The sequence below is a fragment of the Peromyscus californicus genome, unplaced genomic scaffold, assembly GCF_007827085.1.
Source record: "Peromyscus californicus insignis strain IS unplaced genomic scaffold, ASM782708v3 Scaffold_6__1_contigs__length_162567912, whole genome shotgun sequence".
NCBI lineage: Eukaryota > Metazoa > Chordata > Mammalia > Rodentia > Cricetidae > Peromyscus > Peromyscus californicus.
The window spans coordinates 137,499,304-137,511,962 of record NW_026294584.1 but is presented as its reverse complement, the minus strand read 5'-3'; the positions used below and the strand labels follow the sequence as shown (position 1 = coordinate 137,511,962).

Genomic DNA, 12,659 nt, shown 5'->3' with positions numbered 1-12,659 from the left:
GCTACCTGCTGCTCTGGCCTCTGCAGTCTGGGGGACGGACGGACGGACAGACAGACGACGGACGGACGGGAAGAACACACTGAATCCAGCTCTGCGGAATGGCTAATTTTTAGGAAACTTAGAGCTGTCATAGCTTTTCCTTCTATACTGTGGGGAGTTTGGGGGTTGCTATGTTTTAAGTCCAGGTCTCACTGTAGCCCAGGCTGGCCATGAACTCGTGGCTATCCTCCTGCCTCAGCCACTGCATGCTCTGCACTCAGTTCCTTATTGCAGTCCCATGCCTGCCTGTCTGGTGCAGTTTTGCTTGTTTGTCTTTAATTTTTGAGACAGTGTTTTGCTCTGTACATAGTCCAGGCTGACTATGGCTTTGGAATTACAGACGTGCACTACCATGGTCTGCCTGGTGCAATAGTTTCTCTCTCTCTCTCTCTCTCCCTTCCCCCTCCCTCCCTCCTCCCCCCAAGACCCCCTTCCCTCCTTTTTTCCTCCCCCGCTCCTCCCCACAAGACCCTCCTCTGCCTCTCCTTTTGAGACAGATCTCACTGTGTAGCCCTGGCTAGCCTGGTACTGGCTCTGAAGACCAGCCCAAAAGAACTGACTCAAGTTCCTCTAAAGGTCTTTCTCCCCAAATGTGCCTGAAATCCTAGCATTCTGGAAGCAGAGGCAGGAGGATAAGATGGACATCAACCAGACATCCTGGAAAGGGGAAGAATATTATTAGTCAACATTCGTAAGCACTTCCCCCTTGTCTTCTCAACAGGTGACCCCGTCTCTGGTGTTCGCCATTACAATCGCCACAATCGGCTCGTTCCAGTTTGGCTACAACACTGGAGTCATCAATGCACCTGAGACAGTGAGTGTCAATCACCCTGAGTGAAAAGGGATGGGAAAGTCGTTCTTTATGTAAGATTGTGAATTTAGATGCCTGGCTAAGATGGGGGAGGGCAAATACTGTTAAAGAAGCCTAAGCCGGAAGCTGCTTGCTCCTCATGCTGTGGCCTCCTGCCCTCTCACCAAGTAGTGATCCATTTCCTATATCCTTCCTTAGGGATTCCTAAGACCCTGGGAAGTTGTGACTGGGTGGGTTGTACCGTTGACCATTTGTGCTGCCACCTACTGGATGTTTCGGGTGATGCCCCAGAATTGTCTTTTTCAAAGCCTGTGCCTTCGCTGGCTCCCTCATGCTCCTGTCCTGAGGGAGGAAGCCACCCTGGTACTTGTCTACTGTTCCCATCCAGATGGAATGGTCTGTCCCCCCTTGTGCATTTTATCCTGCAGATCATAAGGGACTTTCTCAACTACACTTTGGAAGAAAGGCTAGAAGACCTGCCAAGTGAGGTGCTGCTGACCACCCTCTGGTCCTTGTGTGTGGCCATCTTCTCCGTTGGTGGCATGATTGGCTCTTTTTCTGTTGGACTCTTTGTCAACCGCTTTGGCAGGTACTGGGCAGACCCTGGGCAGGAACTGTACAGGTTCGGTGAAGACAAGCAGAGAGAGTATTGGATCAGGGAGATGATGCGCCTTGCGTGAGAACACGTTGAGTCCTGCTCCAGGAAAGCTAGTCCCCCTGGCCTGGAATATGGCTGCTCTTGGAGGGCCGCTGCCCTTCTGCAGATCTGCTATGTGAGCGCTTGGCCTCTGAGGTTCCACTCAAGCTAGTTCGATTTTGCCGTAGTGGGGTCAGCTATGGCATTTTCTTTTTTTTTTTTTGTTTTGTTTTGTTATGTTTGTTTTTCGAGACAGGGTTTCTCTGTGTAGCTTTGCGCCTGTCCTGGAACTCACTTGGTAGCCCAGGCCGGCCTTGAACTCACAGAGATCCGCCTGGCTCTGCCTCCCGAGTGCTGGCTATGGCATTTTCTTGAACTCCTTTAAGGTCTGAATATTTTTGGAGGTTTCTTGGAAGCCTTTCATATTTTGTAAAATGAATACTTTTTGTAATCCTTGACTTGTGGAAAATGGCAAAAGAACTGATTTTCCCCCCAAAAGAGAAAATTGAATAAATTAATAAAATATCTTAAGCGGATCATATACATTCAGGAATTGACTGAAAAAGAAACCATTGATAAACTATATACCCTAACCGCTGGGCATCGTAGCACAAGCACACAGACCCAGCACTCAGGAGGCATAGGAAGCAGAGATCCGACCTCCGTGACCTCTGAGCTGACCTCTGACCTCCACAGACACTGTGGCACACATCTTGTCACACACATTAGCTATTCTAGATACACAAACTGAATTTAAGATAATTAGCAAAGCCATCTATTGTTGGATAATGTTTAGCTATTTTGGTTTTTTTGTTTGTTGGGTTTTTTTTTTTTTTTGGAGACAAGGTTTCTCTGTGTGTGTAGCCCTGGCTATCCTGAAACTCGAGCTGTAGACCAGGCTGGCCTCGAACTCACAGAGATCTGCCTGTATCTGCCTCCTGAGTGCTGGGATTAAAGGCGTGTGCCACCATTGCCCGGCTGAGAGGAGTTTTTTTGTTTGTTTGTTTTTTTGTTTTTTAAGATTTATTTATTTATTGTGTATACAGTGTTCTGTCTGCATGTATCCCTACACACCAGAAGAGGGCACCAGTCTCATTATAGATGGTTGTGAGCCACCATGTGGTTGCTGGGAATTGAACTCAGGACCTCTGGAAGAGCAGCCAGTGCTCTTAACCTCTGAGCCATCTCTCCAGCCCCCGGAGTTTTTTTTTTTTTAAGTTACTTTTTAAAAAATTACTCAAAACTTCTTAATTTGTTTTTCTTAACGGAATTTGTGCACCTTGGGTGCACATTTAGGACCCCCTAAGGGGGCCTTTAGGAATCCTAGTGCTGTGTCCTATGACAGCCAATTAACCAATTAACCGGGTCCCTAGAGGTGGGACTCACGCATGAAAATTCTTCCCAGCTCCCTTGGTAATTCACTGGTGTCCTGGAGTCAGGAATCCATTTCGCCGGGCGTGGTGGTGCTCAGGAGGCCAATGCAGGTGGATCTGAGTTTCAGGCTAACCAGAACTGCATAGTGAGACCCTGTCTCAAAAGTCCGCGTCGTGCCGGGCAGTGGCGGCGCACGCCTTTAATCCCAGCACTCGGGAGGCAGAGCCAGGCGGATCTCTGTGAGTTCGAGGCCAGCCTGGACTACCAAGTGAGTTCCAGGAAAGGCGCAAAGCTACACAGAGAAACCCTGTCTCGAAAAACCAAAAAAAAAAAAAAAAAGTCCGCGTCGCAGGCCCTCAGCTGCTGAGGCTTGGCAGTATTAATCTTTGACTTTTTCAGCAGGGTCAGTGGCTTTGACTACTGCGTAGCACATAAAGCTTTATTAGTTCATTCCCTATCAGCTATCACTACTCAGTAGTCTAGCCTGTAACTAACTATTCAGAGAGCTGAAACTAACTACCTTCTGAGAGGATTCTTCTCAGTGAAATGAAACCAAATTGTCCTACATATCCCTGCTATGTTACCATGTCAATTCTATGATGAATGTAATAAAAAGGGACCGGCATGGTGGCCTTTGTCAGGAACCCTGGTGGCCTGAGTTCAGTCCTTGGAATCCTCATAAAGGTGGAAAGAGAGAACCAGTTCCATCCATAATGTTGTTCTCCAAGCTCCACATGTGTGCTGCGGCACACACACACACACACACACACACACACACACAGTGATGAACTTTTTCTTCTGAAAAAAGGAAAAGCTGTGGGGTGTAGCTCAGTGGTGACATGTTTCCCTCAAATACACAAGGCCGCAGTAACAAAGGGAAAGATTTGTACCTACAGAGGCTGTAGAAGAGCAAACAAAGCCAGGAGGGAAGGAGAGACCGGAGCCTCTTTCCTGGCTAACTACACTTTGTCTTTGATTAACCTGCAGGCGGAATTCAATGCTTCTGGTCAACCTATTGGCCATCGCTGGTGGTTGCCTTATGGGCTTCGCCAAGATAGCAGAGTCTGTTGAAATGCTGATCCTGGGTCGCTTGATTATTGGCATCTTCTGTGGACTATGCACGGGCTTTGTGCCTATGTACATTGGAGAGGTGTCTCCCACCGCCCTCCGGGGTGCCTTTGGCACACTAAACCAGCTGGGCATCGTCGTCGGGATTCTGGTGGCTCAGGTACCTTGCAGTTTTACGTATTTAATGAATGCTAGCTCTGTGCTTTGGGAATGATGTAGGTGAAGCCACTCGGGATCTGGCTTGTGTTCAATGATGTATTTATATGTGTATGTTTCAGATACTATTAATTACTATAGTTCATATGGTGGCTAATGATGCAGGCAGGGCCCAGAAAAGAAAAGAAACAATTTGTTTTCTCTTTTCTGTGTGTGGTAAAAGGAAGGATAAGTGATCTTTCTTTTTTTTTTTGAATAGTGAATCTGTGGCTCGGGAAGTATGATTGGGGTTTAGTGTTCCCTTTGTCTGGCTTCTATCTAGGTCTTTGGTTTGGACTTCATCTTGGGCTCTGAAGAGCTGTGGCCTGGGCTGTTGGGCTTAACCATCATTCCAGCTATCCTACAAAGCGCAGCCCTTCCGTTTTGCCCCGAAAGCCCGAGATTCTTGCTCATTAACAAAAGGGAGGAAGAGCGTGCTAAGGAGAGTGAGTACTCCTCATCTGTCATCTCCCTTTCCTGCTTCTCCATGTGCACGGAAAGTTTTCCGATTCCTGAATGAAGTGGGAAGACAAGCAAAGATGGGTGCTGTGGATGCATTCATCTTGTGTTGCCTTGCCTGCTGACTGACAGCAGGAAACAGTTGGGTGGGGGGATGGGGGGTCAGGGGGACACAGTATCTTTATTCCTTTGGGCTTTTTCTGACAGTCCTCCAGCAGCTGTGGGGTACCCAGGATGTAGCCCAGGAGATAGAGGAGATGAAGGACGAGAGCATCAGGATGACGCAGGAGAAGCAGGTCACCGTGCTGGAGCTCTTCAGGTCCTCCAACTACCACCAGCCGCTCCTCATCTCCGTGGTCCTCCAGCTATCTCAGCAGTTCTCTGGGATCAACGCTGTGAGTGTCTGCCAGGGGGCCAAAGGGGCCAGCAACATTCTCCTGAAATCACCTCATCTTGTTGGCAGGTTGGCATGTGTCTGTAGAATGCAGTTACTCAAAAGCTGGAGCACGATGGTCACTAATGCCCAGGAGTTTGAGGTCAGCTACCTCACACCAGTCCTGGTCCTGCAAAACAGGACCCAAAACATCACAAGTGACCAAGGGTGCATAGTGCAAGATGCCCTTGTCCCACTTCATTCAGGAAATTCATTATTGTACTAGGATGGCTCCCAGTTTTCTCAAATGAGCAGATTTTGTCTGGGTACACTCTAACCCAAACTGCAGGGTGGGGTTTTCCTGAGTCTACCCTCCCAAGAGTCTGTTCTGAAAGTGGCCTGGACTTACTTGTTAAAAAGTAAAGTCAGGCCAGGTGGTGGCGGCGCACGCCTTTAATGCCAGCTCTCGGGAGGCAGAGGCAGGCGGCTCTCTGTGAATTCAAGGCCAGCCTGGTCTACATCATTCCAAGACAGTCAGAACTACATGGAGAGGCCTTGTCTCAAAAAGGAAAGACAACAAAAAAAAAGGAAATCCGGTCTACAGAAGATTTAGAAATTACTTTATCAACCTGTTTTTGAGCAAGTGACGTATCCTTGTCATTTTTTTTTTTTCCCGATCTTACACAGTTGGGGACTGAACTCGGGACCTGTGGGTATAAGGGCTTTGTTAGTGAGCTGTGTCACCAGCCTTTGGGTTTTGGTGCTGTTTTATGGGTTTTCCCTTTTTGAGGCTTTGTCTCATTCTATAGACCAGTCTGGCTTGAACTCAACAGATTCTCCTGCCTCAGCCTCCTGGGTGCTGGCTGGAATAAAAGATGTGTGCCACCATGCCCTGCATAATAACTAAGAAATGTTGTAAAGGCAGAGGTGAGTGGTGACACACATCGAATATTCATCACTAGAGAAGCTGAGGCAGGAGGACTAGGAATGAGACAAAAGAGAAACTAGGACTTAAATCTCTAAAATTGAACAAAGAAGGCATAAGTGAGTGAGCTGGGGGGGGGCATGGGGAGGAGCTCCTGTGATCCCAGCGCTGGAGAGGCGGAGCTACGGAGTAAGATGTTGCACTCCCCCGCCCCCGCCCCCCACCCCCAAAGAAAGAAAACTAAGTAATGGGGATAAGCATTAGAAGAAGGAAACACTGGCTGGACTTGGATAACTGGGAGAGGTCCAGAGCTAATGCATTGGCCAAGAACCCCGTGTTCCTGGGATGCAATCAGTGATGCGGTTTTTCTCCCCTTCCAGGTATTCTATTACTCAACCGGAATCTTCAAGGATGCAGGTGTCCAGGAGCCAATCTACGCTACAATTGGAGCCGGTGTGGTTAATACCATCTTCACTGTCGTTTCTGTAAGTTGGGAAGCTGGGATGGGGGATGGGGGAAACAAGAGTCCTCCCTACAAGCATTCAACAAACATGAACATGGACTTCCTATCTTTCAACGTCCCACATCTAGTTAAACCTTTTCTTTTTTTTTTTTTTTTCATTCCCCTGAGAGAAAGAATTGAAGCAAATATGGACTGGATGGGAAAAGGGAGGTGTGGAAGGATCAGGTACCTGGAGATATGGGCTGAAGCAGTAGAATCCTTCACACGGCGTGTTGGTGAAATGGGCAATGTCTTGTCTTCTAGCTGTTCCTGGTGGAGAGGGCGGGGAGGAGAACCCTGCACATGATTGGCCTGGGAGGTATGGCTATTTGCTCCATCTTCATGACCATCTCTTTGTTACTAAAGGTGAGTGCTCTTGGAGTGGTGGAAGCGATGGGGTTACAGAGGCTGCAGGTGACTGGTGGGAGCTGAGGTGATGACCTTCCAGGTCATCAGGAAAGTCAAATTGGAGATGCCCAAAAGTTTTATTATTAAAGGTGCACCTTCAGAGATTGGTAAACAGGCATCCTTGTGTACATGTAATAAGGCTTATAAGATACATTGCCTGATGCTTAGGAAAGGTCTACTTGTAGCTAAGGATGACCTTGAATTCCTAATCCTCCAATTACTTTCCATCATGTGGGTCTGGGGCACCGGAGTCAGGTCCTCAGACTTGATGGCAGGTACCTTTATGCACTGAGCCATCTTACAGGCCCTGTCTGTTTAGTTCCTAACAGTCATCTTGAAGGTCAGACATTGGTAGTAGTGTACACCTGTAATCCCAATCCTGGCAAAGACAGGAGGTCGTCCGCAAGGTGTGTTGGCGCATGCCATTGATCCCAGCATGCGGGAGGCAGAGGCAGAGGCAGAGGCAGGTGAATCTCTTAAATTCAAGGCCACTGTTCTCTGCAAATCAAATTAGGACAGCCAGGGCTACACAGAGAAACACTGTCTTGAAAAACAAACCAAAAAAAATTGCAAAATTGTCTTGTAGTTCCATTTTACAGATGTTGAACTGGTGGTCTTGGTACAAAATGAGATGAGTGGGATGGAGTTAGCTGGGGATTCAGCAGTACTGGGGTTTTTTTGACTTCCAGGTAGAGTGACCACTTTATACAAGAAGTCCAAAAATGGAACTTGTGCCAATGCTGCCTTCTTAACCGGACTTGGCTTTGTTTTCTTCTCTTACAGGATAAGTATGAAGCCATGAGCTTTGTCTGTATTGTGGCTATCTTGGTTTATGTGGCCTTCTTTGAGATTGGACCAGGCCCCATTCCCTGGTTTATTGTGGCTGAACTCTTTAGCCAGGGCCCCCGCCCGGCTGCCGTGGCAGTGGCTGGTTGTTCTAACTGGACCTCCAACTTTTTGGTTGGAATGTTCTTCCCCTCGGCTGCAGTAAGTAAATTTAAAATCGAGCATCCTCAATCACAAACCAGCCTACCTAAGTCAACACGCTTAAGATGCACCTTGGTGGTAGATACTCCAGGGAAGATTGTGTGTCAAGAACTTTATACCAGATTTCCCGCAAGGAAACTGGAGAGGTGAAGGACGAGCCAGGAGGCGTGGTGGTTCACGTCTGCAGTCCCAGCACATGTGGTGGGAGGCTGGGGCAGGAGGATTGGTATGAAGTTGAGGCCAGCCTAGGCTACAGTGAGGGCAAAACTGGCAACTTGAAGGACCTGAGATGGTGCGAGCGTGTAATTCTGGTTCGGGACAGAAGCGCAGGACCAAGCTCCCAGACAAGCTCCCAGACCTCCCAAGCCCCGCATTAGAATCATCATTTCAGTTAGCATTGATAATGTGTGCTCCTAAACTAAAGGCTCTGTAATCTGAAGGATGGCCTGGAGCTGACTTGTTATATAAAGCATTGCCTATTCCCATGGCTCTTTCTAGATGCCTGGATTTTAAACCTTATATGGACACATGTCTTAAGATCAAAATCCTCAAAAGGGCCAGGCGTGGTGGCACACCTTTTTTTAAAAAAAAAAAAAAAAAAATTATTTTCCGTGTATGGGTGTTTGGCCTGCATGTATGTCTGTGCACCACTTATAGACAGCACCTTCTGGCTGTTGAGAATAACAGAGCCTGGGTCCTGGAAGAGCAGCCAGTGAGACATCTTAACCACTGAGACATCTCTCCAGCCCCAGCCCAAGCCTTTAATCCCAGCACTCAGGAGGCAGAAGCAAGCAGATCTCTGAGTTTAAGTTCAGCCTGGTCTACAGAGTGAGTTCCAGGCCAGCCAGAGCTGCAAAGTGAGGCCCTGTCTCAAAAATCAGAAACAAAACAACATCCTCAGATGTTTGAGAAGCTAGTTTGAATGATTGTAAAAAAGAATGATAGAAGGAATTGCAGGGACACACAGCGATGTCTTTATAACCTTGCCGTTCCATTCAGTATGGAAGAGCCGTCGTCAAATAAAAATGAGATAGTCAGCTGCCTTCTTCTCCGTCTCCTAGGCCCTCATGGGACCCTACGTCTTCATCATCTTCGCTGCCTTCCTCATTATCTTCCTAATCTTCACCTTCTTCAAAGTCCCTGAGACCAAAGGCAGGACTTTCGAGGACATTGCTCGCGCCTTCGAGGGGCAGGCACAGGCTGGGAAGACCTCTGCAATGGAGATGAACAGCATGCAGCCTGTCAAGGATACCCCTGGCAATGCCTGAGGCGGACCTCCCTCCTTCACCTCCCTCCGACGTGGAAAGCAACCTCCTCGAAGCGGGGAGACCTCATCAGGATGAACCCGGACTGCTTCTGAACGCTGCTAATTGATCCTTTTCTCACCCCTCACACTCCGTGAACACTCAGCTGCACCCATTGCTGGGGTTAGTCGGATCACCAATGGCTTGTTAACTGTTTCCTTTCTTGGCTATTTCTCTTGTAATCTAATCGGGAGAGATTGAGTGAACCTACCTTCATGTCAGGAGTGGGGGGCAGCTTAGGTTCTAGAATCCCCTTCTCACCTAGGGAGCAGGAGTGGGGTGCAGCCCCGGCCCCCCAACCTCAGCTTGCCAGGAAACAATCTTCATACCTAGTGTTTTAGTGGGGCATGGGGATTAAATGAGAGCCCCCCTCACTTGTTACAGCTCTGCACAGCTAAGTAACTTGAGTTTTATTTATTTTATCTTCAGGTTTTATTGCATAAATATTTATTTTTTTAAGTGTAATTTTACCAAATAATGAAAGAGTAAGGAAATTAGGTTGGAGGGAGGTGTTTAGAGAGAGGTTCTAGAGGAGAGAAGTTTGGTGCTGGAGGGGTAATGGTGTGGCATGAACGGAGAACAGACTTTATTTAATGGTGGCGTGTGAGCTGCTTCCATTCTAGACAAAGACTCTTCGAGGTTCTTTCTCAGAAGAGTGAGTGCCTGTAGGAAAAGGCTCACAGCTCTCTGTGGGCCTTTGAAGATTATAGTTTTTATGTAGTGTTACTTGAAATCTCTGCTTGTTACAAAGGCGGGTTTTGGAGTTAGTGGTGTTGGTGGCCTTTTGCATCGAGTCCAGAGAAGGGAAGGCTTGCAGAATGCCTCTCCTTCCCCTGGACCAAACACCTCCTTCCTGTCCTGATGAGCTAACAGTTTCTTTTCCTTCGGTCACCCCTACTACCCCCCTGGTGAGCGAGCCATAGAAATGAGAAACTTAAATGCAGTAGTTTTCCATAGGCATTTCTTATTTCAATTTTGTTTCTTAAGAGATTTTATGTGTTGGTTTTGTTTTATTTTGGTTTAAAGGGATTCATAGCTAACTTGGACTTTGTTACCTCAGCTCTGGGAGAGGGTTTTTCCTGAATGATTATTAATTACCTTGTTTGAGTACCTTGTTGCTCTGTGGTCATGGCATGCTCGTCTGTCTGTTACACTCTCAGGCTACCCGTGTTACCATGTTCTTGTGAGAGTGTGCTAAGTGCCCGAGGGGCCTTGACTCTGCTGGACACATTAGGGACAGTGTGAGTGATCGTGCAGTGTGGCCCGATGGAGGATGTGAATGTATATGCACTGGCACTTTGCTCCTCTGTTAAGTGCCCACTTCCTTTGTCCCTGGAGCTCTCTTTTTGCTCGAATGTATGGAAACTCATCCCTGTGTTCGTGAGCAGCAGTGCCTCTGCCTGCCGGCTGGGGTTTGCACCAGGATTAGAGTCCACATCCGGCTCCCTGTCCTTGTTGGAGAGGGGTGCTTCCTTGAGGTTGAGGATGGAAGGGCCAGCCTCACTCTAGCTGGGAGGGATGATGGGAATAGGAAAAGTGTGAGGTCAGGGCTCCTGGAGACCTAGTTGTGTGGAGGGGGAGGATTTCTTTAAAGGGACTAAGAAGCATGACAATGTAGTGTGTTGAGGAATGCCAAGATTCCCACCTGACGTGGGTCCTCACGGATCCCTCCACAACCATCCCCTCATTCTCCACTAAGATCATTAATGGAGATGGCCCTGATGACCCCTCCTTTCCATCGGTCACTGGATCCCTCTGTCCCTCTTGGTGCTTACACATTCCAGACCCTTTAGGCAAACCTTTGCATAGAACAGTATTTCAGTACTCAGTTTCAGTACCTGTTCATGACTCCTTATGGTCATTGAGACTTGGGGTAAAAACTCAAAAGCTATGAAGAGAGCCTTTGCTGGGAAAGGTGGCTCTAACTTACCTCTTCTGCTCCTCAGTGAGCTGGCAGGAATGCTGGGTAGAATTTTTCCATTTGTCAATGGCCAGGTTGTGAATATTTCCATATATACTTTCTATTAATGTTACTGTAGTTTCTGTTTTGAAATAAAGATTCTGAATGTATATGTCATGTCACAAGCTTACTTTTTTCCCCTTTGTTCATTTCCATTGAGCTTCTAGCAGTCTCTAAATCCCGGCTGTGGGGCTAGGAATACAGTTAGTGGGTACAGTGTCCATGTGCACAGCATTCCAGATTCATCCCCCACCACGGCACATACCAGGTGGGGCAGGGTGTACTTCCCGCTCTCCCCAGGCAGAGCCAGGGTGAACACAAGTAAAGGTAACCCTCCAGTAGACAGCCAGTTTGAGTCCATACACAAAACACCCATCAAGAATAGCAGTACTGGGTTGGGGATTTAGCTCAGTGGTAGAGAAGGCCCTGGGTTCAATCCTCAGCTCAGAAAAAAAAAAAGAAAAAAAAAGAATAGCAGTACTACTTGTGGGTGAACTCAAGAGGCCTTTCCATGTTCTTGGCTCTCCCCCAGTCTTTCTGAAGTTCATCCCATGATGAACTTCACACAGAGATGAGTGTGAACATCATTCTCCTGGAGAGCCATAGGCAGCTAGTTCCCAGTCATCAGCCTTCAAGACTTCATTGCATCAGGGCAGAGCGGCCACCTTTTGCTTTGCTTTGCCCTTTGTTTCCAGCCCCTGTTCATACAGAACACACCTAATGGGCCTGTTCCCACTCCACCTCCTTCTGTAAGTGCTAACTGGACTACTGATACTGGATGGGGTTTCTAGGAGTAGACATGCCTGGCCTGGAACCTTTCCAGTGTAGGGGTTAGAGGAGTGTTCTGTTGGGGACATACTGGTCTAGAATTCCCTATGTAGACCAAGCTGGCCTACCTTCTAAGTGCTGGAATTACAGGAGTGTGCTGGCACACTTGGCTTTGAGCTATAGCAAGACTTCTGATTCCAGAATATTCCTTACATTGTGGTTCTCTGGATGAGAAGATGGCGCACCCTCCCTGCCCACCAGGAAACTAGTTGTTAACGGTCTAGCACCTGTTTTCATCTCCCTTGCAAGTCCTGATCCTGGGTCCTCCTGCAGTTACTGTCCTGCTTAAACCTTCCGGTTAATGACCACTCCACTACCAGGGCCAATGAATCATTATCCTACAAATTTTGGTACACTGCTTTTAGTCATTCTCAAAACCTGTTAAAACGGTCTTCTGTAGCCCAGGCTGGCCTGGAATTTGATAAGTAACTGAAATGTCCTTGAATTCCTTATCCTCCTACCCCTGCCTCCCATGTATAGGGACTACAGGCATGCAGCACCATGCCTAGTTCCTATCAGACCTTTATTACTAAAAACATGAATCTGGGAGCTGGAGAGATTGCTCAGAGGTTAAGAACACTGGTTGGTCTTCCAGAGGTCCTGAGTTCAATTCCCAGCAACCACATGGTGGCTCACAGCCATCTGTAATGAGATCTGGCATCCTCTTCTGACCTGCAGGAATACATGTAGGCAGAATACTGTATACATAATAAAATAAATCTTTTAAAAAAAAACAAAACATGAATCCATCTGGGCGGTGGTGGCACATGCCTTTAATCCCAGCAGTCG

The 12,659-nt window shown here is 47.7% G+C and overlaps 1 protein-coding gene across 3 annotated transcripts in view; it reads left to right on the top strand.

Moving 5' to 3' along the window:
* The window catches only part of LOC128098383 (solute carrier family 2, facilitated glucose transporter member 3), a 64,488-nt gene extending 53,336 nt beyond the window's left edge, over positions 1-11,152 (top strand). For all 3 annotated transcript variants that reach the window (XM_052719426.1, XM_052719424.1, XM_052719427.1), the window contains 9 exons: positions 761-853; positions 1,279-1,439; positions 3,849-4,089; positions 4,408-4,570; positions 4,791-4,978; positions 6,262-6,366; positions 6,648-6,749; positions 7,575-7,778; positions 8,840-11,152. In XM_052719426.1, coding sequence (XP_052575386.1) covers positions 761-853; positions 1,279-1,439; positions 3,849-4,089; positions 4,408-4,570; positions 4,791-4,978; positions 6,262-6,366; positions 6,648-6,749; positions 7,575-7,778; positions 8,840-9,046 — 1,464 coding nt within the window. In that variant the 3' untranslated portion in view covers positions 9,047-11,152. The remainder of the gene's footprint in view (positions 1-760; positions 854-1,278; positions 1,440-3,848; positions 4,090-4,407; positions 4,571-4,790; positions 4,979-6,261; positions 6,367-6,647; positions 6,750-7,574; positions 7,779-8,839) is intronic.
* The last annotated feature ends 1,507 nt before the right edge of the window (positions 11,153-12,659 follow it).